Source organism: Syngnathus floridae, chromosome 4, assembly GCF_059516105.1.
Source record: "Syngnathus floridae isolate MCC-2025c chromosome 4, RoL_Sflo_1.0, whole genome shotgun sequence".
In the NCBI taxonomy this organism is placed as follows: Eukaryota; Metazoa; Chordata; class Actinopteri; order Syngnathiformes; family Syngnathidae; genus Syngnathus; species Syngnathus floridae.
Genome location: NC_142416.1, coordinates 5636070 through 5651407, shown reverse-complemented (window position 1 = coordinate 5651407; position 15338 = coordinate 5636070). Strand labels below are relative to the sequence as shown.

The 15338-nt window shown below is 42.9% G+C and overlaps 1 protein-coding gene and 1 pseudogene across 3 annotated transcripts in view; one reads left to right on the top strand and one right to left on the bottom strand.

Moving 5' to 3' along the window:
* Positions 1-1030: 1030 nt before the first annotated feature.
* fbxo8 (F-box protein 8) overlaps positions 1031-15338 on the bottom strand; it is a 48245-nt gene continuing 33937 nt past the window's right edge. For all 3 annotated transcript variants that reach the window (XM_088372620.1, XM_088372619.1, XM_088372621.1), the window contains 2 exons: positions 5435-5631; positions 1031-4363 (listed from right to left, as the gene is read on the bottom strand). In XM_088372620.1, coding sequence (XP_088228746.1) covers positions 4176-4363; positions 5435-5631 — 385 coding nt within the window. In that variant the 3' untranslated portion in view covers positions 1031-4175. The remainder of the gene's footprint in view (positions 4364-5434; positions 5632-15338) is intronic.
* On the top strand, positions 14099-15026 carry LOC148398613 (uncharacterized; annotated as a pseudogene).

The window sequence follows — 15338 nt, the reverse complement described above, 5'->3', positions numbered from 1 at the left end:
TGTGGTACACAGGTCGCTGTGTTTAAAGAATACAATTTAAGTCGCCATTACACGACCAAGCATGAGAAAAAATACATCTGTCTGATAAACAGGGCGCATCAGAGGCTGGTGCATTGCTAGCAAAACTGCAAGCCCAACAAGGACTTTTTATCAAGCTTCACACCCAGAGATGGAGCGGCTTTGTCATTTGAGGAAAAGTTAAAGAAGTTAAGAATAAATTGTACTGATTAATAATTGTTTTTTTATTTGACCTTTACACCACAATTTCACATAGCTTAATATAAATATAAACAGAATAATTGTATTCTTCTAATTACTAGTACCAACTATTTAAAATAAATAATTTAGTGCATTTTACAATGGAAGAAAATTGAGCAGGTTTAAGTTATCGTAGGTGAGGCCCTCTGACACAACTCAGGTTTTTCATGTGGCCCCTTGTAAAAATTAATTGCCCACCCCTGCCCTATGCCGTTTTGCTGATTGTGTATACTGAGACAAACAGTATTCAAATTTACTAAAATTATCGACAGCCCAGATTATGTTTTACTGTATATCATATCAACATGTTTATTTTTTAAATCACGAGGATCCCATTGTGAAGATGATCAAAGCATAGTCAATGAGAAAAGATAAAGATACCAAGTTTAATTTTTAAAATGAACAAAATAAATTGAAGGTTTGTCTGTTTGATGTTAGGTCACGTAGCCTTGCCCTCGACTCTCTTCTCATTTGCTGTGCATAAAACCACATATTGCCCTTATGCTCTCACTCTCACATGCACACGCTCACACGCACACAGGAACACACGAAAACACACACACACACACACACACACACACACACAAACACACACACACACGCGGAGGTCGAGTGTCAGAGGTCATATTGTGTCTGGACAGGATTTAGTTTCGGGCTGCTTGATCTAGAACCCACGAACACATACAATGCACACACACGTTTGTAAATACAGGCCTCAAAATGGGGTACACAAGGTTGAACAGCCTTACTGAGAAATTATTTACAGCAGAACTAAGGTGCAAGGATTAAGGACCACCCCTGCATTTTTGTTTAATTTATATCTACATCAGCTACATCAAATATATCATCTACTAGACATTCAAGTTTGAAAACATTCTACAAAATTCTACATTCTAAACAAATTTTTCATATGCTACATATCTTAGCTAAGGTATAAAAGTACAGAAACTACAAACATGTTAACAAATGCAAGATTTAATAACTAGTTACATATTTGTGTGATACAAAGCATTCTAAACAAAAACCACCACATAAATGGCTTTCATAATTTCAAAAAGCTATATACTTCATTAAGAGTTTGTCTTTATTGGATCGTCACCAAAATGAATGTAATTACAAGTAAGCCTTGGTTTTTAATGAAACCAAGATGGTATTGACTTCAATGACTTGAGGAGGGGGCAAACAAAGGGGGTGGGGCATAGCTAGATGGCTATTGACCTTTAATGTAAATGTTAAATAATTACCATATTTTCCGCACTATTAGGCGCACTTAAAAACTTAAAATTTACTCAAAAAACCACAGTACGCCTTATAATGCAGAGCGCCTTATATATGGATCAATTGATGAATTTGTTGATCCATACTGCTTGTCCACAGCACTCTGCCAAAATGTTTCAGTACGTTTTAGTACGACTAGTAAATTACAAGGTCGCATCGCTTCCCAGCATTACGGCAACCGTGGTCAGGGGGCGTCACTGAATAGCTGTTGTACCCGTGAGGCTATTTCATTTCAAAATAGGCTGTTCCGTTAATGTTTTCGAATATGTTTACGGATCAATATCCAACAGAATCATAAATAAGCAGCACCAATGTGTTAATCAGTCTTTAGTCGGTTCCGATCACTTTTATGGGAGAGAGTTTGAGAAACGTGATTGTTTACAGGGGGCTGCCACGATACTTTGCTGAGGCTCATGGGAGTCTGCGAGCTGAGGCTCATGGGAGTTTGCGGGTGGGTAATGCTATAAAGATACCTGCTATACGCACGAGGCTATTTCGTTTCAAAATAGGCTGCTTCGTTAATGTTTCGAGTAAACTTCCGGATGGATATGGAAGGGAAACATAAGTAAGCAGTACCAATGTGTTAGATCAAACTTTAGTCAGTTCCGATCATTTTATAGGCGATAGTTTGAGAAACGCGATTGTTTACAGAGGGCTCATTGGTTATTGGCTAGTGGATGCATACCGCAACCCTAGTCAACCTCAGTTTGTTGCAGTATAGCTTCTATTTTATGCGCCTTTTAATCCGGTGTGCCCTTTTTATGAAATAATTTCTAAAATAAAAAATTCAATGAGGGTGCGCCTTATAATCCAGTGCGCTTTATGGTGCGAAAAATACAGTACTTCTCAACATGTAAGATCTATTGTCAAGGTAACATTATTGATGATCAATGAAATATCTATTGCTAATAGTTTTAAATTAGTAGAAGGTATAATAATCTTATTATTGACAAATTCATTAACAATTAAAAATTCTAATCCATACGCGAGTATGGAAATTTCTTAAGTATGGTCCTCAGTTTTGATTTGTGAAGTTTTGTTTTAGCATCTAACAAAGTATATACAGTGGAGCCTCGGTTTTCGAACGTCCCTGTTCTCGAACAAATTGGTATTCGAACAAAAAATTCGAGATATTTTTGCTTCGGATTTTGGACGAAATTCGGTTGTCGAACCTCGCGAGATGAGCCAAGAGGACCCGCATGCCAACTGACAAGCTCCCTGCGCACTGAGGTCCACTTAAATTTTGGAAAGTACATTAGGACTTTAAAAATATTTTCTAAATTTTAGCGACTGCTCTGTCACAATAATGTAACCAGCGCGGTGCAGTTGCGCGGTCGGCGGCGCGCAATGGTTGTGCGTTCGGTGGTGCGCTGCAGTTGCGCGATCAGACAAAATTAAGCTCCCTGCGCACTGATGTCCGCTTAAATTTTGGAAAGTACATCAGAACTTTAAAAATATTTTCTAAATTTTAGCGAGGGCTCTGTCACAATAATGCGACCAGCGCGTTGCAGTTGCGCCGTCGGCGACGCGATTGGACAAAAATTTGCAAATGAAAAAATGCTTGAAAAAGGTGGGGTTTTTTTGGGGATTGGAACGGATTATTTTTTTTTCCATTATTTTAATGGGAAAATATGATTCGGAATTTGAACGATTCACTTCTCGAATAGCCTTCTGGAACGGATTGTGTTCAAAAACCGAGGCTCCACTGTACTTAAAAAAAGCATCTTAACTTACAATGATCCTGTTTTTACTGTAATTTTGCTCCAGAGGTAATTTTCTTCTAGCTTTAAACAATAAAAAAGTACATACCAACATTACTACTAAGACATTCTAACGTTCTCTGTGACGTTGGTTACAGTTATTTTATCTGTAATTGAAAGTAACATTTTTGAGATACTTATGGCATGGAACTGAACTACACTATGACTGCCGTTCAGCAGCCATATTTTCAAATATGTTAAAATTTAAAAAGGATTATGCACTAATTTACAGGCAGTACAAAGCTTCTATTTGAGCCATTGCACTGATAACAACTGCAGAAAATCCATCAATTTATTTTATGAACCTCTTGTAATCATGAGAGTCGCGAGTGAGCTGGAGCCTTTACCAGCTCACCTTAAATGAGAGGTGGGGTACAGCCTGGACACCATGGTGTACTGTATAAAATGTCAGCTTTACTGTAAACAACTCAAGTGTGTTATGTGTGCATGTGTCTGACGTGCGCGCATAGGGACGCACGCACGCAAATACGCATTGCCCGCACACGCACGCAAAATCTAGTGGCTCATATTTTTGGGTTAAATATAATTGTCCAACCGGTGATCATGAAGCAGTCAGTAACAATCTGAGGGCAGCTTTCTAGTTCATCCTTCCACCACTTAGTAGTAATACTTCATCAGTGCAGTGTAGAAACTTATGTTCATGGTTTTAATTAAAACCATCCTCCTCTATTACAAAAATGTCAGAGCATTCAATTAATTTTGGTGGCAGCATCTCTCCCACAGTACAGTGGTAAATTTGATTTGTTTGAAAATTCTGTATAAATACTCCAAACATTCCATATTATATAGGAACCAAAACACAGATTCCTATTCTTCAGTGCATTGTGAGAATTGCTAATAAATAGCTGGTCAAGTGAGCTATGCAGCCACATGGCCAATTAAATATATATTGTCATAAAGATGGCCCACAAAGTCATCCGAGACATTATGGGCTGCTCTACGAGTGTTCCTGATGAACTCCCTCTTTGACATTTTGTTTTTGACATGAGGACTGGTCAGATCAATGGACAGCAGGATGAGACTGTAGCATAGCACATACACAGCATCTGCAAAGAACATAATAGTACACTGTAATATCTGTCTAGAGGAAACCAAAGATAGAACATTGTTGGCATGGCCATAAATATCAAATGTTACATTCACAATGTTAAGCTCGTAATAGTACATAATGCTGGAGAATTTAGCAGGCTATAACACACCAGTAAATAACTGACTGCACAACTCAAGTTAAACTCAAGAACATTAAAACAAACCCAAATGTGATTTAAAATAAATGTAAAGACATACTTTTGGAACTATTTTTGTAATTCCATCTCTTTGCTTTTAATGACATTAACCTTGTATATTTGGATCATTACACGTGTTGTTTAAACTATGTAAAAATTCACTTTTATTTAGATAAGAAGAAGTACAGAAACATACGGAAATGTATTGCTTGCAGAATGGTGAAATTCTGCTCTTCTACATTTACATTCTAAAATGTTCCCAAAGTAAATTGTGGCTATAGGCAGCAGTATATTGAGAGATCAGTGAGGACCAACCATCAATCCTTGATCCAGTACCATTACACTAATCCCACTAATCCCACAAGTAAACCCAGGCAGTATTAAAGTAAATTCCAGTATGCTCTGGTGAGAGTAGCAGTAGCACATTAGGTAGATACATAGTCCATTGATATTTTTGAAACTGGAGATTTGTTGCTGATGCTGTTAATTTGTGGCTATGGTCCATTAACATTTTTGAAACTGAAGATTTGTTATGATGCTGTTAATTTTTGGCTATGTTGTGCCTCTAACCAGAAAAAGACAGTTTACTTAGCCTAATAAATTTGTTTTTGTATTAACATTTAATTTTAGCATTCCCAAAAGTTAGTCATAACACAGCCACAATTTAATCTGTATATTCACACGCATGCACGTTGACAACAATCTCAGCCAAATTTACATTTAGCTTGTAGTTGTGGAATGCATTCTGTGTTCAGAGGCTTATTTAATGGATATCTCAAAAAGGTTAATGAGTAATCAACAACTTTCAACAGTAAGTGTATTTGCCTAAAACAACACAATTACTGAGCTGAAGCATTTATTTTAGTTGTTTAATGGTGTGTGTAAACTAACCAGGACTGAGCCCCAGCTCCCGGACAAGACCAGGGTTACAGGTACAAAACCTGTGGCTAAATTTGGTGATGAGTGTTTCCAGATACTCTCCTCTCTCCTCTGGTGCATGAATATGTCTGAAGAAATCCCTCAGAGCATTGGGGAGGAACTGGTTACTGAAGTTGTGAAGAGTCACTAGCTCGTCCAAAACATCACGCCTGCAAATACACATAAGATACAATGTCCAAGTGTTTTCATTTTAGGGGAAGGGTACTACGTAAATATTGGAATTGTGATAACTGCATTTGGTTGCAAGCACCTTATTCCGACATCAGCTGACAAAACATCAAAAGCTTCCTGTTCATGAATGCCGGTGGCAAACTTAAACGCCCTGACTTTTGAGCAAAAAAACAAATAAGAAATTCTCACTAAGGGGCGAACAGTTGAGTCTTTCTGAAGTTTGCATCCATGTCAGGCTTTGTTTAATGTTGCAAATGTTCGCCAAACGTTCGCCTGTACTTTCTTGTCACAAGGGAACTATGAACATGTTATAAATTTCCTTGCGTGAAGAAAAATCCAAAACGTTTGCCAATGTTTTGTGAACATTTGCAACCATGAATGATCCCTGAAACAACGCTGATGTGAACACAACATTCGCTGCATCGAAAACACTCGCAATTGTTGCTGAGGGGTAACTTATTTCATTTTTTTTAATTGTTGTTTGGTGCTTCTACAGGAATATTTATATGTATTCTATATTTTCAATGTCAATTTTATTGTTTGTTATACAGTGATCCCTCACGACCTCGCGGTTCGTTAATCACGGCTTCACTGCAGCATGGATTTTTTTCAGCCCCCCCAAAAATAGCTGTGATAATAAGAGTTCTAAAAACATATTTGCAGTGTTGTACTATGATATAAAAGTTGTTATAATAAGACTTTTGAAAACATATTTACAGTTGATTTGTTATAAAAAGTTGTCATAATAATAAAAGAGTCCTAAAATCCTATTTACCGTATGTATACTTTAGCTACATATACATCTACAAAATGCGGATAGCACTGCTATGGTAACTTGTGACCACTAGAGGTCCCTGTTTAACCAAGGTTAACAACAGAACGTCACATCTACATATGTTACACACACACCCACACACGTATGATATTGATATTTTCAATATTTATACAATATTTTCAGTATGTTATTTATACTATTAATGTATTATTTACATGTTTGAAACTATTATTTAATGTTCTAATAATAATATATGCACTTAAATGGTTTCATATACATTTATTGACACAAAAAATGTACAGATGATAGGGTGACCCTACTTCGCGGATTTCACTTATCGCGGGTGGTTTTGGAACCAATTATCCGCCATACATGAGGGATTACTGTACTGTTATAATATAATTATCATATAAACACCAGCATCAGATGATACTTGCTGTTGAATTGTTTAAGAAGTGATATTCAACATATTCGAGAGACAAAGCATGTTATTTATCCTCATTCAAATCATGCAAAAACTGTCCATCACATCTTAATATCTGAACATTTAAATATTTAAACTAAAGTGCAATCGTACTGTTTCTCCATTTTCTGTAATCTCTTCTCTTATTTATCTTCTCTTTTCTTTCTTACTGCTATTTTTTATTTTTCTTCTTTGTGACAGGGGTTCGCTTTGGCCTGGGGAGTTAAGTTCAGCATTCACTTTAAAGATATCTGGCGCCATCTAGCATTGAGAATGGGTATAATGTCTAGACCCCGAATGTAAGACGACCCCCACTTTTTCAGTCTTATTTCAATGCAAAAAACACCGTCGTATATTCGGGCCAATACGGTAAAATTCTTACAAAATATGCTTACCAGTTAATATCAGGTACAATGTGCTTATTTTATGACAGTGGATAATTATTGATCTGGACTAGTGGGTGCATAATATGCTCGTGGATAAAATTTGGTTCATGTGTGACATGTCCTCAAGGTCTACATGTCTGTGCGGCACCACAATGTCTACATTTTCCGTAACGTACACCAAATATTTGGTCCACACTAAAACACATGGAAGAAGCTGGAGTAACCAACAGTGTTGTCTACTTCACAAATATTTTTTGTTTTGTCTAATGTATGTAAAACGTCCACCCCAAACAGTTGATTTCCATAGTTTATCAAAAATAAAATGAAATTGTTTTCTATTTCTAGTGGTGAAGTATTGTTCGTTCGAGACGTCACGTAGAGTGCGTCACAGCAATACCGGAGAGACGACCCACATTCTACATTCTTTTTTTTCTAGTTCCTCTCACTTGCTTCCTACAATTTTACTTTTCTTTTGGGAGTGTACTATCTTCAGTTTTGTGTAATCAGCAAACAATTAATCATTGCCAGTTTCGATCACGTCACTGCTTGGAATTCATTCAGCAGGGCTTTGTTGCTGCTGTCTACCGTCGTTCACCGGCCAGCCCACGCGCCCGGTTAGCATTAGCCTGAAGCGGCTCGCAATCTCACTTGGATTTCGTTTGAAAATTCATTGATGGGTACGAACTCTGATCAACCTATTAGACTCAAACTCAGTTTTATGAATATTACAAATCGGATTCGGTTGAAGTTGGGAAATTGTGTAAAATGTAATAAAAACAAAATGCAATGATTTGAAAATCCTTTTCAACCTATATTCAATTGAATACACAACAAAGACTACATATTTAATGCTCAAACTCATATACTTTATTTTTCAAATAATAATTAACTCAGAATTTCATGGCTGCAACACGTGCAGTAGAAGTTGGGAAAGGGGATGTTTACCACTTGGTTACATCACTTTTACAGGGGTTTACATTTCCAAACTTTACACTATGCCGCCCCAAAAATAATGAGGGCTACGATGAACTCAAATCGTCCATTGACTTGATACGGCAAGACCTTACCACACTCTTAGAGCAGCAAGCCACCCTGCTCCAGCTAACGTCTGAACTAACCTTTCCTTTTAATAACACTCAAACGTTTGGAAGAGAGGAGACTAAATCTCTTAGGTTCTCATGTGGAATTCTTTCCCATTGTTGCTTGATGAACCGCTTCAGTTGTTCAACAGTCCGGGGTCTTCCCTGTCGTATTTTACGCTTCATAATGCGCCACACATTTTCAATGGGAGACATGTCTGGACTGCAAGTGGGCCAGGGGAGAACGCTGAACAAAGCCATGCTGTTGTAACACATGCAGAATGTAGCTTGGCATTATCTTGCTGAAATAAGCAGCGACGTCCATGAAAAAGACGTCGCTTGGATGGCAGCATATGTTGCTCCAAAATCTGTATGTACTTTTCAGCATTTATGTTGCCTTCACAGAAATGTAAGTCACCCATGCCATGGGAATTAATGCACCCCCATACCATCACAGATGCTGGATTTTGAACTTTGCGTTGTTAACAGTCCGGATGGTCCGCTTCCTCTTTGGTCCGGAGGACACGACATCCAGTGTTTCCAAAAACAATTGGAAAAGTGGACTCATCAGACCACAAAACACTTTTCCATTGTGCATCAGTCCATTTTACATGAGCTCGGGCCCAGAGAACCCAGGCGGCGTTTCTGGATGTTGTTCATAAACGGCTTTTGCTTTGCATGGTAGAGTTTTAACCCGCACTTACTGATGTAGTGACAAACTGTATTTACTGACAGTGGTTTTCTGAAGTTTTCCCGAGCCCATTTGGTAATATCCTTTACACACTCGTCGGTTTTTAAGGCAGTGCCGCCTGAGGGATCGAAGGTCACGGTCATTCAGTCTTGGTTTCCGGCCGTGGCGCTTACGTGCAATGATTTCACCAGATTGTCTGAACCTTTTGATGACATTATGGACTGTAGATGTTGAAATCCCTAAATTCCTTGCAATTTTGCTTTGAGAAATGTTGTTCTTAAACTGTTCAACTATTTTCTCACGCAGTTGTGGACAAAGTGGTGAACCTAACCCCATCTTTGCTTGTGAATGACTGAGGATGTTTGGGGAGGCTCCTTTTATACCCAATCATAATACCCACCTGTTCCCAATTAGCCTGATCCCATGCGGGATGTTCCAAACAGGTGTTTGATGAGCTTTTCTCAGTTTTCTCAGTATTTTTTGCCACCTTTCCCAACTTCTACTGGACGTGTTGCAGCCATGAAATTCTAAGTTAATTATTATTAGTCGTCACCTTATCGTGGTGGAGGGGTTTGCGTGCCCCTATGATCCTAGGAGCCATGTTGTCGGGGGCTTCATGCCCCTGGTAGGGTCACCCATGGCAAACGGGTCCTAGGTGAGGGGCCAGACAAAGCACGGCTCACAGAAGCCCCTTATGATGATTGATATAAATGGACTTAGTTTTCCCTCGCCCGGACGCGGGTCACCGGGGCCTCCCTCTGGAGCCAGGCCTGGAGGCGGGGCTCGAAGGCGAGCGTCTGGTGGCCGGGCCTTCGCCGATGGGGCCCGGCCGGGCATAGCCCGAAATGGAAACGTGGGCCCCCCTTTCCCATGGGCTCACCACCTGTGGGAGGGGCCGAAGGGGTCGGGTGCAATGTGAGCTGGGCAGCAGCCAAAGGCAGGGACCTTGGCGGTCTGATCCCCGGCTGCAGAAGCTGGCTCTTGGGACATGGAATGTCACCTCTCTGGCTGGAAAGGAGCCCGAGCTGGTATGCAAAGCAGAAAGCAGACTAGCCTTCACGCACAGTTTGGGTTCCGGTACAAGCCCTCTCGAGAGGGGCTGGACTCTCTTCCACTCTGGAGTTGCCCACGGTGAGAGGCGTCGAGCAGGTGTGGGTATACTTATTGCCCCCCGGCTGGGCGCCTGCACATTGGGGTTCACCCCGGTGAACGAGAGGGTAGCCTCCCTCCGCCTTCGGGTGGGGGGACGGATCCTGACTGTTGTTTGTGTCTATGCACAAAACGGCAGCTCAGAGTACCCACCCTTTTTGGGGTCCCTGGAGGAAGTGCTGGAGAGCGCTCCTTCTGGGGACTCCATCGTTCTACTGGGTGACTTCAATGCTCAAGTGGGCAATGACAGTGAGACCTGGAAGGGCGTGATTGGGAGGAACGGCCCCCCCGATCTGAACCCGAGCGGTGTTCTATTGTTGGACTTCTGTGCTCGACACGGATTTTCAATAATGAAAACCATGTTCAAGCATAAGGGTGTCCATGTGTGCACTTGGCACCAGGACACCCTAGGCCGCAGTTTGATGATCGACTTTGTCGTCGTGTCATCGGATTTGCGGCCGCATGTTTTGGACACTCGGGTGAAGAGAGGGGCGGAGCTGTCAACTGATCACCACCTGGTGGTGGGTTGGCTCCGATGGTGGGGGAAGATGCCGGTCCGACCTGGCAGACCCAAACGCTCTGTGAGGGTCTGCTGGGAACGTCTGGCAGAATCTCTTGTCAGGAAGAGTTTCAACTCCCACCTCCGGCAGAGCTTTTCCCACGTCCCGGGGGAGGCGGGGGACATTGAGTCTGAGTGGACCATGTTCCGCGCCTCCATTGTTGAGGCGGCCGACCGGAGCTGTGGCCGTAAGGTCGTTGGTGCCTGTCGTGGCAGCAATCCCCGAACCTGCTGGTGGACACCGGCGGTAAGGGATGCCGTCAAGCTGAAGAAGGAGTCCTATCGGGCCGTTTTGGCCTGCGGGACTCCGGAGGCAGCTGACAGGTACCGGATGGCCAAGCGGAACGCGGCTTCGGCAGTTGCTGAGGCAAAAACCCGGGCATGGGAGGAGTTTGGTGAGGCCATGGAGAATTACTTTCGGACGGCTTCGAGGAAATTCTGGTCCACCATCCGGCGTCTCAGGAGGGGGAAGCAGTGCAACGTCAACACTGTTTACAGTGGGGATGGCGTGCTGCTGACCTCGACTCGGGACGTCGTGAGTCGGTGGGGAGAATACTTCGAAGACCTCCTCAATTCCACCTACACGCCTTCCATTGAGGAAGCAGGGCCTGGAGACTCTGAGGCGGATTCTCCAATCTCTGGGGTCAAAGTCACTGAGGTAGTTAAAAAACTCCTCGGTGGCAAGGCCCCAGGGGTGGATGAGATCCGCCCGGAGTTCTTAAAGGCTCTGAATGTTGTGGGGCTGTCATGGCTGACACGCCTCTACAACGTTGCGTGGACATCGGGGACAGTGCCTCTGGATTGGCAGACTGGGGTGGTGGTTCCCCTCTTTAAGAAGGGGGACCGGAAGGTGTGTTCCAATTACAGGGGAATCACACTCCTCAGCCTCCCTGGTAAGGTCTATTCAGGGGTGCTGGAGAGGAGGGTCCGTCGGGAGGTCGAACCTCGGATTCAGGAGGATCAGTGTGGCTTTCATCCTGGCCGTGGAACAGTGGACCAGCTCTACACCCTCGGCAGGATCCTCGAGGGTGCATGGGAGTTCACCCAATCAGTCCACATGTGTTTTGTGGACTTGGAGAAGGCGTTCGACCGTGTCCCTCGGGAGGTTCTGTGGAGGGTGCTTCGGGAGTACGGGGTGCCGAGCCAACTGATAAGGGCGGTTCGGTCCCTGTATCACCGATGCCAGAGTCTGGTCCGCATTTCCGGCAGTAAGTCGGATTCGTTCCCAGTGAGGGTTGGACTCCGCCAAGGCTGCCCTTTGTCACCGATTCTGTTCATAATTTTTATGGACAGAATTTCTAGGCGCAGCCGAGGCGTTGAGGGGGTCCGGTTTGGGGACCTCAGCATCGCGTCTCTGCTTTTTGCAGATGACGTGGTGCTGTTGGCTTCTTCAGGCCGTGATCTCCAGCTCTCGCTGGAACGGTTCGCAGCCGAGTGTGAAGCGGTCGGGATGAGGGTCAGCACCTCCAAATCCGAGTCCATGGTCCTCGATCGGAAAAGGGTGGAATGCCCTCTCCGGATCGGGGATGAGAACCTGCCCCAAGTGGAGGAGTTCAAGTATCTTGGAGTCTTGTTCACGAGTGAGGGGAGGATGGAGCGCGAGATTGACAGGCGGATCGGTGCAGCGTCGGCAGTAATGCGGACCCTGTACCGGTCCGTTGTGGCGAAGAGAGAGCTGAGCCAAAAGGCAAAGCTCTCAATTTACCGGTCGATTTACGCTCCTACCCTCACCTATGGTCACGAGCTATGGGTTGTGACCGAAAGAACGAGATCCCGGATACAAGCGGCCGAAATGAGTTTTCTCCGCAGGATGTCCGGGCTCTCCCTTAGAGATAGGGTGAGAGGCTCGGTCATCCGGGAGAGACTCGGAGTAGAGTCGCTACTCCTCCACGTTGAGAGGAGACAGATGAGGTGGCTCGGGCATCTTATCAGGATGCCTCCTGGACGCCTCCCTGGGGTGGTGTTCCGGGCATGTCCCACCGGTAGGAGACCCCGGGGACGACCCAGGACGCGCTGGAGAGACTATGTCTCTCAGCTGGCCTGGGAACGCCTTGGGATCCCCCGGGATGAGCTGGACGAAGTGGCTGGGGAGAGGGAAGTCTGGGAGTCCCTCCTAAAGCTGCTGCCCCCGCGACCCGACCCCGGATAAGCGGAAGAAGATGGATGGATGGATGAATTATTATTTGGCAAAAAACAATTAAGTTTACCAGTTTGAACATTAAACATGTTGTCTTTGTAGTGTATTCAATTGAATATGGGTTGAAGGATTTTCAAATCATTGTATTTTGGTTTTATTTAAATCTTACACAATTTCCCAACTTCAACCGAATCCGGTTTGTAGAAAGCGCTACTAGTTAACAACCTCAATGGAGACCATAATCTTAACATGATTGTTTTTTGCGACGCCTTGTGAAAACCTAATGAATTGCTGCCGCTCAATGAGGACTCACCTCTAAACTTTGTGAGCTCTCATGTTACCCGTCCTCGTAAGAAGGGTGGGGGTGTAGCCCTTATCTCTGATTCTGATCTCAGACTTCGCCCTCACTCAAATAATGCATTGAAAACCTTTGAAGTTCTCGTCATCCGATCCACAGCCTTGCTGTCGTCTTATCTTGAAGTTATCTACCACCCACCCGGCGCTTACTCTGGCTTTTTGGATAATTTTTCTGAATTTATGGCTGACTTGGTGACCCGTGCTGGTTATATAATAATTATTGGCGGGTTTAATATTCATATGAATTTACCGTCAGAACCTCTCGCTCTCACTGCGACATTTCAGACAATAATTGATACGTTGGTTTCACACAGGCAATAAATGTACTGTATTTTCCACACAATAAGGACAAAAACAAATTGCGCTTTCTAATGCAGAGCACCTTATATATGGATCAATTGATGAATTTGTTGATCCATACTGGTTGTACACAGCGCTCTGCCAAAATGATTCAGTACGTTTTAGTACGACTAGTAAATTACAAGGTCCCATCGCTTTCAGCATTATAGCAACCGTGGTCAGGAGTGTCACCGAAGTGTCACTACTGGTCGATCGCATGACATTTTTTTTTAAAAAAAACAACAACATTTTTTCTATAGGCTAGAATCTATCCCATCGCTTGATTGACATACAGGTAAGCCTGTCGAGAGGCAATTACAGTGAACCGCCCCCCCCTCACCGCAGCAAGTTTGCGCATATATAAGTCCGGCATCAAAACTAACAAGCTAATCAACGCATTACACGCGTGCACTCGCTTTTTTTCTTTTAAACTAAAGAAAGTTCATCACCATCAAAAATGTGGGGTTGCAGGACCAAGTAAGAAGCCAAACCGTATCACTTTCTTACAGAATGGGCGTTGGACTTTACCTCATTGACTGGGTTGACATTCTCTTTAGCACAGCTCTATGTAGTGGATGCAGAACGCAACCCTAGTCAACCCCAGTTTGATGCAGTAGCTTCTATTCTATGCACCTTTTAATCCGGTGCGCCCTTTATATGAAATAATTTCTAAAATAAAAAAAATCAATGGAGGTGCGCCTTATAGTCCAGTGCACCTTATAGTGCAAAACATACTGTAGTAACACAAACATGGAAATATTTTAGATTTAGTATTATCCCGAGGCTTGGCAACCTCAAATATAATGGTACTACCGTACACTATTGTTATGTCTGATGACTACTTCGAAGTGAAATATGAAGTTTTGGCTCTGTCAAAGTCAGGAACGCAATCAAAGATGGTGCAGCCGTAATATTAACTCCGCAACCTCAACTGCGCTCTCGGAGTTACTGCCTTTGGCAACTGCCTCTTTTCCCTCTTATATTAGCTCAATTGATAATCTCACAAATTATTTCAATGCTGCTTTGTTAAACGCCCTCGATTCAGTAGCGCCTTTATGTAAAACTCGCCCTCGGAGGCTCACTCGTACACTTAAACAATTATGCAGGAAGCTTGAGCGCAAATGACGTGTAACTAAACTTGAGGTTTTCCGTCAGGCATGGTGTGACAGCCTGTTGAAATACATAGATGTGCTCGTTTTAGCAAAAACTAATTTTTTCTCTCAAATTATCGGTCTCAATAAAAATAACCCTAGATACCTATTTGATATTGATGCAAAGCTAACACAACAGCAGCCGACCGGCGATAGTTCCCCCCATTCAGCTGACGGTTTCATGGAATTTTTCCGCTTGGAAGATTAAATCCATTAGGAATGAGATCATGGTGACAGTTAGAAAAACGCAGAACAAGACCTGTGATTACCGAAATTATTATAAATAAGGGTGAAAATCATGTGGCAACCATCTCTGATTTTAAAACTGTGTCCCTTGAAAGCCTCACAGAACTGGTTAGCGCGGCAAAACAGACAACTTGCTTACTCAACCTGCTTCCTGGCAAACTCGTTAAATAACTGTTTCAGATTGTAGGACCATCCTTCTTAAATATAATTAATTTGTCTGTCTCCTCTGACAATGTGCCAAGAGCCTTTAAGACCGCTATCATTCAACGATTATTTAAGCGACCAAACCCGGACTGTTTCAGTAATTATAGGCCTGTTTCAAATCTCCCGTTCATTGCAAAAATTCTCAAAAA